This window comes from Diceros bicornis, chromosome 8 (assembly GCF_020826845.1).
Source record: "Diceros bicornis minor isolate mBicDic1 chromosome 8, mDicBic1.mat.cur, whole genome shotgun sequence".
In the NCBI taxonomy this organism is placed as follows: domain Eukaryota; kingdom Metazoa; phylum Chordata; class Mammalia; order Perissodactyla; family Rhinocerotidae; genus Diceros; species Diceros bicornis.
This window is the reverse complement of record NC_080747.1, coordinates 69,151,155-69,167,827: the sequence shown is the minus strand read 5'-3', so window position 1 is coordinate 69,167,827 and position 16,673 is coordinate 69,151,155. Positions and strand designations below refer to the sequence as shown.

The window sequence follows — 16,673 nt, the reverse complement described above, 5'->3', positions numbered from 1 at the left end:
AAATCCTCATAACATTTCTGAATAGTAATTCAACTCTTTGGTGTCTAACAGTTAATTAGACATTCAAGAATAGTGAAGAATAGTGAAATATAAGATGAATATGCTTTCCTAAATATGTGACCAACTCACTATTTTTATTTAACTGGAGTATGTACTTTTAAGTTTTTTATTTATTTATTTTTTTTTTTGGTGAGGAAGATCAGCACTGAGCTAACATCTGATGCCAGTCCTCCTCTTTTTGCTGAGGAAGATGGGCCCTGAGCTAACATCCGTGCCCATCTTCCTCCACTTTATATGGGACGCCTAACATCCATGCCCATCTTCCTCCACTTTATATGGGACGCCGCCACAGCATGGCTTAACAAGCGATGTGTCGGTGAGCGCCCAGGATCCGAACCGGCGAACCCCGGGCCGCTGCAGCAGAGTGCGCGCACTTAACCACTTGCACCAGAGGGCCGGCCCCTTAAGTTTTTTATTTAACTGAGGCATATACTTTTTAGTTATATAACTATAATATTTTTTATCTTACCTACTCCTTTTCTTCTTTGTAACAGTGTCATTTGTTTTACAAAAGAATATTTAAACATCTGTATCAGATATAAACAAAATAACCTATTCAGAGTTCACACTTATAACCTTAATATCATTAGCATTTTACCTAAGCAAAGGAGTTCACCAGCTTGTGAAATCTAAACAGATAGTCTCAGAAATAACTATGTACCATATGTAATTCATTTTCTAACAGATGGGTTACATGTTGGAAAATATAATGTAGTCAAGAAGTGTTGGAGATACATTTATAAAAAAGGAAAAAAGGTGGGAAGGGGAGACAGTTACAGAATTCAAAATTCATGCTGCTTAGTTCATATACGAGTCAAGGGTAATCTGCTGGGATAAAATTTTCCAAATGAATAATTATTTTGGTTTTGCTAGTTCAAAATATTTTGTAAATTTGAAACACCATTAAATGTCCACTTTTATTTATTGGAATATGCAATCTGGCAATATTAACAGCAAAGAAAAATTCCAAAAAGTAGAAGCATCTGCTGTCCCACTGACTTCTATCATGAAATCAAAAAAGAAGAATGAAAACTTAAAAGCACAGTGAGCTCTGGTGTTCGGCAGAGCAGTCTACATGTGGCTTCATTTACGGCTCATAACAGCCTCTGAAGTATAGTTAGTATTATTATCCCAATTTTATAGATGAGGAATAAAAACCTAGAAAAGTTAAGGAACCCCTTCTAGGTCACAGCTACTATGTAGTGGAGTAAAAGAGTGTAGGTTGACAGTTCCTCAGAAGTTGAATCACTTTTGAAAAAGAAAAGATTCCAGTGTTTGGCAGTTTTGTGACCTTTTCTGTAGACAGTGAATTTCTTCCAGACAGAAACCATAGACTATGTTTTGTCTCTCTAATGCTAACATAGTACCTAGAATCTAATAAATCTTGAATAAGTCGACCACCGGCACTCTCTTTTCCTAAGTTATAGATTTTATCCATTGCTTCCTGTTCAGCATTCTATAGAATTTTCCTGATTCTGAACTTTTTCCACTAAAAAGGGCTAGAGCCCAAATTTTATGGGACCTAAAGTTTATACAACTTGGAGGAGGGTTCTATAAGAAAAAGAGTACAAAATTATGAATATAAAATTACTAGGGCCCCTCTTCCAGGGTTTTGAATGAAGCCCATGGGAAGTGAGGGCCATTGAAGTTGAAACTTCATTAACTTCATAGTAAACCCACCTCTACCCTAAGCTGATCAATCATTTCTTCCTTTTCGACTCCCATAAATGTGTTGCCCTCCTGCGTACATGTTCATAAAATATAGTTAGTGCTTTTTGCAATATAACACATATGTGCCAACCTAAAAATTGCTTTTGAAGCCTCTTGATAGGTAAACAGGCTTTACCTGGAACAAGGGCAAATGATTTGATTTTTTGCCTTATTTATTAAGAATAATTATTGTTTCTAAGAAACATTTAAGATTTTAGTCCTATTGCTTAAGCTGAAAGAATACAGTGATGATTAAAAAGTTATTTTCTTGTTTTAAGTCTTTGATGTGTTAAAAGTAAACAAGTGATTATTTCTTTAGTCATTAATGTTTTATTTCTTAAACCTTGATAATATTCCATACTATATAAAAAATAGCTTATCTATTGTTGTAAGTTTTGAACTTCTTGATTTTTAGATTAGATGTTTGTTAGTAGAATACAGGACATTTTAGTGTTTTATTTGCTGTAGACTAAAAAACTTTGAAAGTTCATCAAATAAAATTATTTTAATAAATGCAACAGTAATGATAATTCTGTCCTGTGAAAAATTAGGTACATATGGAAAATTTTGTATTCTCACATGAAAATAATTTATCCTTTCTGCACAGTGATTTGCCTTGGGGGGTAATTTTCATAACTAAAACAGCTATACTAAACTGCACTGTAATTCTATATTTCAAATAATAATATCAGGTATAGATACTGTTAAGATGTGAGCCTGGGATATGATGAAAATACAAAATCTGATTGTTATTAAGTAATTGTCTCGTTACTCTGAATCGTAAGGAAGGAGAATAAGATTTTGTATTTTGCCATTTTGAAAAAATCATATTTAAATGCTAAAGCTAGGTTTTAATTCTGTAATCGCCTTATTTTCACAGAATAATAATCTCGAACAAATTTATTAGTCTTTGCAAATATCGTGAGGGTAAAGACCTTGCTGTCTGCCTATTAATGTTGGGCTGCTTGAGGCAGAAGGGTAAATGACCTACCTGAAGCTCTCTTTTATAATTAAGGGACTCTCTTATGGCTACCTCTTCATATATTTTTATATAATATATAGATGTCACAGGACTCATAGAAATTAAGCAACTCATTCAGGAAATTCCATTGCCAGCATTATAAAAAATTAGAAGTAAAAGGACTCTAAAATTATTTTCTAAAAATTGTGACTTCGAAAAATTTAGATTTCTGTATAACCAGAATTATAATAATTTACTTTTAAAATTTTTAAATAAAAGAGAGCTATGATAAAAGAGAGCTATGATAATCTTAAAATTCTTGGTATAAGATGTATCTTTGCTATTGAATGCTGTGCCTTTTAGTACAATAAGAACCTCAGTCAGTGGATCAGTGAGCAAATATGTATTAAACCAGCACTGCACCCTATGCTGCAGGGAGAATACAGGAGTGTACCTGTGAGACCCTGCCCACATTCTGATTGGGGTTATATGTATAGAGGACATCAAAGTTGGGTTTGACAATAGTAATTGGTCCATTTCACTATATTGGTTTATTACATGTCTATCCAGCAATCTATCCTGTTTTTTTATGAATTTCGTGAGTTGCAGAATCAGTATCCTTCACCCCTAAACACTTCCACGTACATATCAATAATTAGAGTTTAATATTTGTTTATAATTTTTGATTAACATGTAAATGCTAAGCATACATTCAGTAAATTTTAACAGATGGGTAGTATACACTCGTGTAACCCAAGTGCTTACCAAGGAAGAGAGCGTGAAAGTATATTTTAAAGATTATTCTTCAATACAAGTATGCTTTTGAAAGTTTGAAAGAGAAAGGTTTACTAAAACCATGTGAAGTATTTGAAAGTACGCCAAGTAGTCCAGTGTCTGTTTTGCCTAGGGAAGCAAACATTTGTGAAAACATTTTGCCTGCTTATGTTTACTGTAGAGAAAGGTACTAGAAGTCATTTCTAGATATAAACTGGGGAAAAGAAGAAAAATTGGAAGTAGTTCTTGGGTGCATTATTGTCTGTTTGTAGCTATCTGTGTGTTTACATGTATAAGCCACACACTACAGCTCAACAGAAATTGCCTTGTTGTTAATTGGGATTTTATTCTGAGAATAAAATATAAAGCAACCGCCTAATTCTTTAAAACATACTCTTTACAAAAACTTTTGGTTTGGGGGCTGATGTTCCAGTCTGCTCTCAGACTTTCCGGGGTGATAGCTGTGAAGGCAGTAGGTCCTGGGGCTTCGATGGGAAAATGTTTTGTTCACTAGCAAGCACTCAGTGATGTTTGTGGTATGGGGTATTGTAAATAATACTGTAAATCAGGGGCTCCTGTTACAGAACAGATCTGGGGATAAGCACAGTGAAAAGGAGGTGGAAGATAATAGCTAGCATTAGGTTCTGTTACCTAGGTTTTTCCTTTTTCAGTTTTTTCGTTTTGAAGCCATGTAGAGTTGTCTGTCAATCATCCATGACAGTGTCAGCCCGTGCTGAAGTTTTGTCTATGTGATTTTTAAGTTTGTCCTGTTCAGTAGCCTTGAGAATTTTAGCACATTTGTTTTACTTTAAAACTACTTTGGATAACTGAGAAATAATCACAAGATGCTAAGTGATTATTTCAAGCAGCTTAGGATGTCATGTTAATTTTCTTTGAGTGAGTACATATTCCTTATTTCATACAATCATCTAGAAAAATTTATTTTTGTGTTGTTCTTTATGTTTTTTTTTTTCTGATGTGTCTATACTTAATACCCTGTTTTCAGTCTGAGATCCCAAGTAAACAGCCTGAGACACCCGATGATATCATTCCTCAAAAGGTAAAACACAAGTTACCATAAAAGAATGCAAAATACTTGCAGTTTTTTTCTTTTTAATGCATGGTAGACTAGACTAACTTAAAATAATTGACTTTCAGTTTGTTCTTTCTGTAAGTTCCTTAAAGTTGAAAAGTTGGTTTCGTTCATGCTGAGAGATGTTCTCGTCTTTATGGGCTTTGTTCTAATTAGCTTTCTAGGGTCTGTCTGCCGCTCACTAACAGGCTGAGTACTCACTGCTCTCCCCGTAAAGTGTGCACCGCTTCACCATCCACTAACAAGTTCTGACGCGTGTTAGTAATGGGCAGCCTGACACCTTCAACTTCTTTTTCACTCATTTAATTCTTCTAGACAGTAAACAGTGTGTATTTTGAAAATGCAAGGGTATCCTCTTTTAAAATTATTTTTTCCATCAGAAGGAACTAATGGAAACTAAGAGGGTATGATCACTTTTTAAAATACAATTTGATCTTAATTAGTTTAAAAATATATAATTTTCTTTTTCTAGAAAGATTGAGTACGTAATTCAATAAATAATGTAGTTCTTTAGAACACAGAAATGTACCTCAAAATATTTAAGGAAAAGTGTTTATAGTTCCCAGTTGCAATCTGTGTATGAAGACAGTAACCAGGTAGATGTTGTCCCCCATCTGTCAATTCATTGTCTTGCCCATCACTAACTGTGCTTTCATCTTTTTTAGAAATGAACAATTTTGAGTTGAAGATAATTGTTATACCTCATATAGAAGAATTGTTACAGTATAAAGTTTACTACCTTTCTTTCATTTCAAAAATATTGCAATATTCTTATTGGTTTGCTCATCAGATTGATCCTTCCGTAATTGTAATATGATTGTAATACTTTCCTGTGTGATGTAATATATTTCAATTTCCATTTGCTGCATATCATTCCTCAGCTAGCTTATAGCTGTCTTTATTCTCGGACTTTACTGGAAGTGAAAGAAGGGCAACGTGGCTTTAGTTAGGTATCCTTTTATCTCAAAATTGGTTCAGTATTTTAGTCTAAATGTTCCAAGAAATTAGACACTTGTTTTCCAATTTAGTTGGAAATCATTTTTTAAAAAAAAAGTCTTGCTTGAAATAAGTATTAGAGTAGACAATACATATTGACTACTTGAGTTTGAAGAGTAGGCTGATAGAATATTTTTAATTAGATATGCTTATTCACAGGAAAGGAAAAGTAAAATAATGTTTAGAAAGGGAAGGTTTTAAAACATGTTTCAAATTCCATCTTTTTATTAATTGTTAATTCAAAGTCTGGATCTAATTCAGATGGAGAAACCTTTATACATAAAAGCTTTTCCTTCTGGTTTTATATTTTTGTAGGAAATTTTAGACCTTAATTTTTCATTGTCTTATGGTTTTCAGGAAAAAAAAGTTTAGGTCAGTTGGAGAACCTGTTTTTAAGATAAATACAAATTATTCTGGAAAATAAATGCTCTTATTTAATTTGCCAAAAAAATTAAATCTTTTCTCATGTTTCTAGGTAATTAATTCTTCGAAATGGACTTATATATGTTCTTGATATACTCATTTAGTTAGTAAACTAGTTTATGGATCATATTCTTTTACACAACAAACAACGAGAGTGTTTTAGCAAATTGGAGATACCAACTCATAGTGGCAGGCCAACCAGAGAAGGCCATCTCGCCTGAAGCTGATTGTTTCCATGTTGGGTCAGGATTCTCTGAAGGTTTGGGCCGTTTCCAGCATTCCAGTGTGACCTGGGAATATGGGAAAGAACAGGGCATTCTGAGTCTCTATCTCCAAGTTTCTGAAGTAAACAGTCACGCAGGTTTATTCCAACTGAATGGGTGGCCCTTTAGGCCTGATCTACCTACTTTACTCAGGGCAGAAGCAAAGTTCCAGGCTCCTCACGGACGGACATCTCCTTGCAACTTGATGCTCTCTAACACTGTTCTCTTCACTTTACTGTATGGGGGAGGTTTTCTGATACATCACTGAGGCCGTACTATACTAACATGAAAACATGATTTGACTAGAGATGACTTATTTCTATTTTGGGAAGAACAAAACTGCTAATATTGTTTTATATGTCTTTCAAAAATCAATAGAATTTAAAAATAGGGAGACTTAACCCAACAGTCTGTGGATTTGCTGTGTATGAATACAGTCTACTAAAAATCCCTAAACAAAGGTAACACGTAAAGAAGTCTTGACACTTTAACTTCCCTCAGGAATCTTATCTTTTTAATTCTAAAAGATAATTATCTGAGTCCTTTTCTTTTGTTATTTCTTAGAAACCTGCTCGATACAGAAGAGCCATAAGTTATGACAGTAAAGAATACTACATGCGACTGGCCTCTGGCAATCCAGCCATTGTCCAAGACGCCGTTGTAGAGAGTTCAGAAGGTGAAGCTGCCCAGCAGGAGCCAGAGCACGGTGAAGACACTATTGCTAAAGTCAGAGGTCAGCCTTCCTCTCGGATTTTAATTAGAAATCATTTTGGAGCATTCCTTATATTTGAATTGATATGAAAATATGAGCTGCTATAAATAGTAGGGCCAACCTTAAAAGTATCCATACGTATTTTACCATCTCACCCTTCTTAAAGGGTTTGATTTTTATATCAGAACTGAAAAGACTGGCTCTTCTTTGGGACCTACAGATGAATGTCATGTGCCCATTGGCTTGATAATTTTTTTTTACTGTATTTGGCAGAATTCTTGGTGCCACTTGATATTTTAAGTTAAAGCCTTGATAACTAAATATATATTTATAAAATTATAACAACTACTAAATGTGCCATTAGTGCATATTAGCCAACAGTAAGAAATAGTGGTCTTTCTTCCTCTGAGCTAGCTAAGACAAATTATTCCAGATCTATACTCTGAACTTAGTAAAATATACATAAGATGATGAATTGGACTAAAATGGCCATGGACTTTTTGATTGTGTACTTTTACATATGTGTGCCCTCTGCTGCCTTCCTACAGCTTCTTCATGATCTGGACCTTAACAAACTCTACCTAGTCCTGAAGACACTGGTGAAATATCGAATCATCCTTCTCTGAAGCCTGTTCCAACTCCCCTGATAGCACTTTGCTCATATCTCTTATAGCAATTTTAGTGATTTTTCACTGCTTTATGTTTTCTAAATTATATGTTTTCAGAAGCAGAGATTATTTTTCTTCTCATTTTATAGCTTTTAGTACATGCCTAACACAAAATGGGGATTCAGTCAATAACAAATAAGTAAATCGACCCATTATTTTAACTTTTTTAAGCCTCTGATTCACCATAAATTCAAAAGTCTTTGCATATTCTATAAATAAAGCCCTAGAATGTAAATTAAAAATTAGTTTCAGATTCCATTGATTAAAAAACTAATAGTATACAACTGTGTCAAAAAAAAACACCATGGAAAATGATGATTCGTTTCTCCTGTTATTATAATATACCTAGTTTCTCTCATGATGACTATGACTTACTAAACATTTTATAGTTGATCTAACATTTTCATAGAATCCTTGAAATGTTTAGTAGTTGATCAGAGTTTTCAACCTTCTAATTTTCTTGACATTGCATCAGCGAAGTTATTGAGATGGGTCCAAAGCTGTATTTACTGGGTATAAGCCAAAGTATAATTGAGAGTTAGTCAGATAACTTGTGTTAGAGTCATTGGCACTTAACTTCTCTTGGCCTCATTTTCCTCATCTTTAGTTGAGCTAAAACCACAAACACTGGTGTCGCTACTACGATATGCAAGATGTTATGCTAGACGTAGAGTTGGAGGTTTGATTCATCAAATTAAAAATAATGCAGCTGTAAGCTTTTCCCTCTTATGGGTGTTCTCAGCAGGACTGGATCTCTCTTGCTTACTTGTTATACTCTTTCATATGTGAAAATAAGGTTCTTCCCAAAGCAAAGCAGAACCTCTGATAACTCGTGTTCAAAGGATAAGATTCTAACAGGCTGACTTATGCTTTTCCAAAATTCTTAGAGCAACTATCATTGGTAGGTGTAACATGACTATTTTCGGTACAACAAAAGAATATTAATTGAATTAAATATGGGATTTAGAGTGTATTTTGAGTGCTTCTCATACTTTGAGATCTCATCAATTGATTTTAATGTCATCTCCTGTGATTATTAATAAAGTTATCAAAATGTAGGCAGTAAAATGTTTCCTTAATCTACAAATTAAATGATCTGTCCCTGTATTATAAAGAAGTCTGTTCTTATTCTTTCTGACCTGATGATTTGATCAGATTCATTCATGTATGAATGACCATACTGCTGCTTGTGCCATGAGTCTTGAAATAGTCCTCAAGTGCCCTCCAAGTGGGTGGGATCGCTTATAATCATGCTTATAACTTGCTGTCTTTATTTTTGTTTTTGATAGTGATTGGTCATTTATTCATGGTGTCCTCTCAATGACACCTGTCCGTAAGCAACACCATCCTTGTCATTAATTATGCTAAGCTCTCTATCATCATCATCTGACACTTATTTAGAATTTACTGTTTATGAAGCATGATACTATTAGCACTTTACGTGAATTACCTCGTCTAGTCCTCCAGCAATCCTCTAAGATGGATCATATTCTTGTCCCAGTTTTATAGATGAGAAAACTGAGGTTCCAGAGAAGGCAAATAATTCTCCAAGATCACACAACTGTTTAACTCCAGAGCCCGTGTTGTTAACCACTGAACTGTGCTGCCTCCCTGTACCTTCCAGAGTTATCTCAAATTGGAAATGTATAGGAGGAAATCTCAAAATGGGAATGTGAGCCTAAACTGCTCCCCAAATGGCCTTCTTGGTTATTATCCCACAGGTCTGGTCAAGCCTCCTCTGAAACGGTCTCGATCTGCACCTGATGGAGGAGATGAGGAGAACCAGGAGCAGCTACAAGACCAGATTGCTGAGGGCAGCTCTATAGAAGAGGAGGAGAAAACGGACAATGCCACCCTCCTGCGCCTGTTAGAGGAAGGAGAGAAGGTACTGTGTTTCTTAAACAGTAAGGGTTGTGTTTAAGTAACTGGTTTCCAGACTAGTTGATAAGGTATTTATCTGGTGGCAGAAGATAAATATTTTAGCCTCTATAATGAAATACAGTGTTTAGCAGTCTTTGGTTTCAGTACTCCTCTCATCTTCAGGATTTTCTGACCAATCTGAACACACTAAATGGCATAAAGTTTCATCAGACGCAATATTAACAGTTGACACCTTAGTGACTGTCTTCCTCTATACCCTTTGTTAGACTACAGTTTTTGCCATAATTCTCTATTTCAAACCCATGTACACAACCCATTCAGTAATCTGGCCTTGTATTTTTTCCTACATCTCCATAATTCCAGTAACCATCTACGGGCAGCTTCAGCCAATTTGTACCATCACCCCAGCCTGGTATTTAACTCCCCCTCTCCTTCATTCACAGAAGACTACCTTGTCTTCCCTTCCTATTTCTCTCTCAACCTGCTACACCCTGCTGACTTCTCCAGGTTCCCTTTGCTGACTCTGCCTTGTAGCCTGAGCCCCCTGCAGCATTGTGTGTCTTGCAGTTGACTGCATCCATGGTGATATTTCTTTACTCTGTGCTTTACTCGTGTTTTTTGCCAGAATACCCCTCTTTCCATCGCTTGCATAACATCTGTCCTAGTAACTCTCATATGATACAGCCTCATTTAACTGGATGTCTTTAATACTCAAATGTAGGAAGCCTTCCTAGACTGTCTTGCCGGCTCAGGCTTGGTTAGATACACCTCCTCTGTGCTTTTATAATGCCGTGTATATATCGCTCTATTTTATCATGTTGTGATTGTTTGTTCCTGTGTCTGTCTCTTCCCCTAGACAGGGAGCTCCTTATAGGCAGGCACTGTTTCTTATTCCTATCCCATTGCCTTACACAGCGCCAATCACCTAATAGATACCCAATAAACCTTTGAATGAAGGAGTGATTGGTTGAGTAAGTAAAAGGATAGAGGAATTAATGAATGTGTAATGAGTATCACCTTTTTAAACGATGTTCTTTTTGCTTGTTATATTATATCTTGTTCTAACACTTGAAATCTTACCCACTAAGAAGTAGTAATCAGAAATTAGGGTATAATTTAAAAATTTCTCTTTAAATGTTTGGCCTAATTAATCTTGAATGAAAATTTCAAAAGAAAAAAAATCATGTAACTATAAAAGTACATTGGGTCTGAAGGAAGCACAAGAGAGGCTTCTGGGGTCTTGGGAATGTTCTATTTCTTTTTTTGTTTTTTGTATTTCTTTTTTATTTAATTTTTTTTGCAGGGGAAGATTTGCTCTAAGGTAACATCTGTTACCAGTCTTCTTCTTTTTCTTTTTTTTCTTCCTTTTTGCCTCTCAAAGCTCCAGTGCATAGTTGTATATAGTTGTAAGTTGTTCTGATTCTTCTATGTGAGCCTCCACCACAGCATGGCTACTGAGAGACGAGTGGTGTGGTTCCGCAACTGGGAACCAAACCTGGGCCGCCAAAGCAGAGCACTCCAAACTTTAACCACTAGGCCATCAAGGCTGTCTCAGGAATGTTCTATTTCTTGATCTGGATGCTGGTTGCATCATATTTTTAGCATTTGAAAATTCATTGAGCTATACACTTAAGATATATGCATTTTTCTGTATGTTACACTACAACAGAATTATTTTTAAAGTACATCAGTATTTTTCCTGTAACATTCTACGTTTTTATTTTTGAAGTAGTTCAAATGTGGCCATGAAAATTGACTTACATTTGCAAATTTTAGAAAAACGTATTTTCTAATGCTGTCATTTTTTAAGCTCTTAATCTCATGAGTACAGTTTTTGCTCTAATTGCTTTAAGTTTGAATAGTGCAGGAAGTGTGTTCAAACTGACATTTGTTTAACTCTGATTTAGTTGCTGATTTTTCTCCTTGATTCATGTTGAACTAAGTTTAACCAAGAAAGAATTCTTACTAAGAGCAGATCCTGCCTGTTGGAAAGAAAACAATGCTTACGTTGAAAAATTTAGAAACTCCTGCCTCCTATGAGAAAAATACACCTTCTGCCAAGTTGGGCCTTTTACAATGGCTCCAGCAGTCTGCCAGGCAGGCAGGATCCGGGTGGGGAGAGAAGAGGGGCAAATCCCCGGTTCCAGTTCCAGGAGTTGTTATGGAAAAAGAGGGAAGTGAGCTGCGTGGAAGAGAAGACAGCCACCAATTCCTAACGTGGCTTTATACACGATCTCACTAACTCTCACAACAAGCCAGTGTATACTTGAAATTTACAAATGAAGACACAGAGGCCCAGGGAAATTAAGAAACGTGGCAGAACTAAGAATTCCCCTGGAATGATCAGGCTCTGTAGACCTTTTTCACTCTGTATCGTCTTGCCTCATAAATGGTATAGTCCAAATCTCCTTACATGTAGGCCTCAATTCTCTTTCCTGCCAAGTTTGTTGTCTCTGTCTCCCTGCTTATCTCACTTGTTCATCTCTTGTGGAACCTAGTACATATGTGCCTGGCACATAGTGGGTACTCTGAATATTGGGAGAAATGGATTAGATGGCTGGATGGATGGGTGGGTGAGTGGAGGTGGATGGATGGATGGATAGATGGATGGGGGTGGATGGATATGAGTAAACTGTTGTTTCCTTTTACTGAAGTCAACTGCAAATCAGCCTGCACTCTTAGCTGATTCTTGTTAATATGCTTAAACTCAGATTTAATGTGCTTAGCTCAGGGGATGCCATAAACGAGTGACATCTTGGTAAAATCCCATTTGCCCATTAAACCCATGTTTAAAGACATTTTGTTTCAGTTATATCAAAAAAGAAAATATGTGAGTTTTTTTTTAAACTGTATCAATGAGTGTTTATGGTTTTCTTTGTAGATCCAACACATGTACCGCTGTGCTCGAGTCCAGGGCCTAGATACCAGTGAGGGGCTGCTGCTTTTTGGTAAAGAACATTTTTATGTGATTGATGGATTTACAATGACAGCAACCAGGGAAATAAGAGATATTGAAACCTTGCCTCCAAAGTAAGTAAACGAATGAAGTGACACAAAGTACAGCTATCTTTAGAAAACAATATTTGTACATAGTTTTTTTTAATCCGAAAATTGTGTTTTAACTAATGTTATCCCTCAGTTTGTGTGTTTCTGTCATTAAATATTCACAAGGGTAATAGTTATTTCAAGGTAATAAAGAAAAAATTTGCCTTATCATAATGAAGACTAAATAAACTTTATTGCTGTGCATCAATAGCATTAGACACCAAATTCCATAGAGTATAATCTATATATTTATGAACTTATTCTGAATTTACAAATTATTCTTTTTAATTTCGGTACACACACAGTTGTGGAGACAGTGCAGGCAGCTGCACAGTACTCTAACAAGTGAAAGAGCATCCCTGTCCTCTGAGTGCCCGGGAAGCAGTGTGACCGAAGCACAGGCAGGAGTTAGCTGATGCAGTGGTGTCCATCTCCCTTTTCTTCTGCCAGTCCTGTGGTGGAAGTGATGGTGGATAATGAAAAACTCGGAAGACAGACAAAGCTAGAAGGAAGATAAAAATTTGCCTTAGCTTAGAAAATCAACGTGCTCTTCTCTTCCTTTAACATTTTGAACACCTGACACTATTGAATATAGACCTGGCCTCTGCAGTTCATTCCTAGGGGATAATACAAAGAATTACGTTCAGCAACAAGCAGGGCCACTTTATGACTTTCATGGACCCCTTCCTCCATATAAAAATATTAAAAATTGTTTTATGACTATGTTGGTTTAAGGATAAATATATACATATTATGTATTAAAACATTTTCTTGGGCCCCTAAAAGTATATAGGCCTAGGCACTGTGCCAGCTGTGCCTGGTAGATAAGTTGGCCCTGATACCAATAATGGGATCCTTAAAATCCTGTTCATCAAAGGGAGTTCCTTATATGATGAGTAGCTAACAAATTATTCTCTTAAACATATTTTTTTAAACTGAATATTCTAATATATTGTTCCCTGCTCCTATTCATATGTTGAAAATAACACACCCTTTGTTGAACAGTGATTTAGACCTTGCTGTGTTTTTGTTTCTCTCATTTCTCTTGGCCGCCTGTAGTATGCATGAGCCGATTATCCCTAGAGGAGCCAGGCAAGGCCCCAGTCAACTCAAGAGAACGTGCAGCATTTTTGCATATGAAGATATCAAGGAGGTCCATAAAAGGAGGTATCTCCTGCAGGTGGGTTGATTTAATACTACTAAATGTTTTGTCATGTTCCTTTATTCAGGGGATGTGTTATTTTAAAACTGATACATGCCATGAAAACCTTCTATAGGATCCACATTATTCCTTGGAATATTCCTTAGATTTGGTTATATGATAGACAAACTCATGTCACATGAATGCATAATTCTGAATAATACATCTCTTTTTTTTAAACACAACCTAAAAACTTGAGAGATATCTTTGTTATCTGTCTTTCCCTGTAGCCATCCAAATCAACAATTTAATTGTTTTTTAATATAAAAATGACCTCCTCACTATAATTTTAAAAAATTATAATTTTATAATTACTTCATTTTATCATGATTCTGTTATTTAAGATTTTAAAAATAAATTCAGAACAAATTGGCTCTGTTTATTTTGTAATTTAATCCGCTGGGAATTCCTGACTCTAAAAATGTTCTTCAGTCAACAAGTTAACTTCTTCAACATTGTAGAAATTCATAGTGGAACAGTTAATATATGACCTTATTTGTGTTTTTTTCTTAATGTTTTTCTCTCCGATCGTTTCAGCCTATTGCTGTGGAAGTTTTCTCTGGAGATGGACGGAATTACCTCCTTGCTTTTCAGAAGGGAATTAGAAATAAAGTCTATCAAAGGTATTGTTTATTAGGAATAATTTATAACGCTATCATGGGAAGAGATGGAAGGGAAACTAGTATCCGTTCAGCTAGCTTTTAAAAATCTGGAATTTAGATCAGTGAATTAACTTCTTTGAAGAAAATGTTTGTTTCATTTTTGCCAGCCTCTTGAAACATGATTCTTCTAACTAGCTTTTAAAATGATGCTATTCTGTTGTGAAATACCATTTTTCCTTCTGATAATTTATAGTAGATATCATCAAAAGCTACTTTTATCACTAAGTCCTGTGTCTCTAAATGTGAAAGGATGATGAAACTGTAGCTTAAAAGATAATACTTCAGGTTCAAAATAGGCGTCTTTCATATTTACTAAAAAAAAGACAAGACAAAGACTGCTTTGCTATTGAATGCAGAGACTGAGTTCCCTTCAAAATTATAGTCATATGAGACTTTCTCTGGCCTTGGAAGAGAAGTTGGATACCTTCATCCTTGAAAAAGTAGCATAGCCAAATAAAGCAGTTAATCTAATCTAACCATACTTCATTTTGGGGAAACTATATTTAAAATTTATCCTGTAAAAGAAAAACAGTATATGTTCCTGGTGCTTAAAGATATTTCTGTTGGAGTTGTGAATAATAATGCTTTTATGAACTGGTCATAGTAATGAGAGACCTTCTCTTGTTCTGGGAAGAGTGGTATAGATCCTGGCAATCCCTCTATTAAGAGAGGTTCTGATAACAACAACAGACAAACACGTAGAGACAGAGATTGGATTGGTGGTTACCAGAGGGGAAGGGGGAAGGGGGGAGGGAGGAGGGCGAAAGGGATAATTAGGCACATGTGTGCGGTGATGGATTATAATTACTATTTGGGTGGTGAACATGATGTAATCCATGCAGAAATAGAAGTATAATGATGTACACCTGAAATTTGTACAATGTTATAAACCAATGTTACTGCAATGAACAAAAAATTTTAAAAAAATACTATTTATTGGTGGAAAAAAAAAAAAGAGCGAGGTTTTGTATTTTAAATGCTTCCATGAGGAATGACTGATACCAGGCAGCGCTGCTGATGGTTCCAGGACACGAATGTTCCCTGTGAGCACATGGGAATGAGGGTGGTTCTTCAAATACAGTGCCAGTGGATGTTGATTGGTAATCCAAAACTCTATCACATGTGGGAGGAGCTAAGGAAAAGGACTGAAATTTTAGTTATTATCTTATTAATTTCTAAAGGTGATAATTGTTTTCAATGCTAGGAAATTCTTTGCTCTTCATAGCTGGCAGTTGCTGTAAGGAGATGAATTTCTCTTTCTCTGAGAAATTTCCATGTATATGCCAAGTTCAAGGTCCACATTCATTCCAAGAATTTTTCCATAATTCTCTTTCGCCTTTAAAAAAATTTGTTGACATTGTGAGCAACTCTGAAAAAAATTTGTCACATAAAGATTCTTATCTTGTATGTATCTTCATTTGCTTAGTGATGTCTCTGTTCTAGCATTTAACTCTCATCATTACTTGCTATCATGTGAATATTTAGCTGTTAATCCCTCTTTAGAACTTCATTAGGTTGACTCAATTTGTGAATCAGTGTTGGAGGGCTCTTTCTTCCAGTAATATGGCAGCATATGTAAAAATCCAAAATGGTACATTTTGCTGTGGACCTTTATATTTGGCTTTGCAAGTCATCATCCTGCCCTTTTCTGTAACAGAGTATTCTAATTATTGTGTATTCCCTCTGCCTGCCATTTACTGGGTAATGGAGGGGTCAGTGCAACAATTACAATTTAAATGAATCATCTTTTCCTAGGCTCCCATTTAATCCTGACTGAGACTTCATTTCCAATTTTATGCTGTTTTTAAATTTTCCAGGTTTTTGGCTGTAGTGCCATCTCTAACTGATAGTTCAGAGTCTGTGTCTGGGCAACGACCAAACACAAGTGTGGAGCAAGGGTAGGTTGTTTGCTCTTTGTACATTATAGTTCAGTAGTGAAATGAGGATAGTTTGTATCTGGGCAGTATTATTTAGTATTTGTGTGTGTGTGTATGTGTGTGTGTGTGTGTGAGGAAGATTAGCCCTGAGCTAACATGTGTTGCCAATCCTCCTCTTTTTGCTGAGGAAGATTGGCCCTGGGCTAACATCCGTGCCATCTTCCTCTACTTTATATGGGACACCACCACAGCATGGCTTGGCAAGCGGTGCATTGGTGCACGCCCGGGATCTGAACCTGGGAACCCCGGGCTGCCAAAGCGGAGCATGAGGACTTAACCACTATAAT

At 35.8% G+C, this 16,673-nt stretch overlaps 1 protein-coding gene across 11 annotated transcripts in view; it reads left to right on the top strand.

Annotated features, from left to right (window-relative positions):
* WDFY3 (WD repeat and FYVE domain containing 3) overlaps positions 1–16,673 on the top strand; it is a 258,056-nt gene that overhangs the window by 206,484 nt on the left and 34,899 nt on the right. For 9 of the 11 annotated variants that reach the window (XM_058547432.1, XM_058547433.1, XM_058547434.1 and 6 more), the window contains 7 exons: positions 4,512–4,565; positions 6,845–7,013; positions 9,382–9,545; positions 12,423–12,571; positions 13,646–13,766; positions 14,325–14,410; positions 16,267–16,347. In XM_058547432.1, the coding sequence (XP_058403415.1) occupies positions 4,512–4,565; positions 6,845–7,013; positions 9,382–9,545; positions 12,423–12,571; positions 13,646–13,766; positions 14,325–14,410; positions 16,267–16,347 (824 nt within the window). The remainder of the gene's footprint in view (positions 1–4,511; positions 4,566–6,844; positions 7,014–9,381; positions 9,546–12,422; positions 12,572–13,645; positions 13,767–14,324; positions 14,411–16,266; positions 16,348–16,673) is intronic. The other 2 variants (XM_058547436.1, XM_058547439.1) reach the window with 1 other exon arrangement.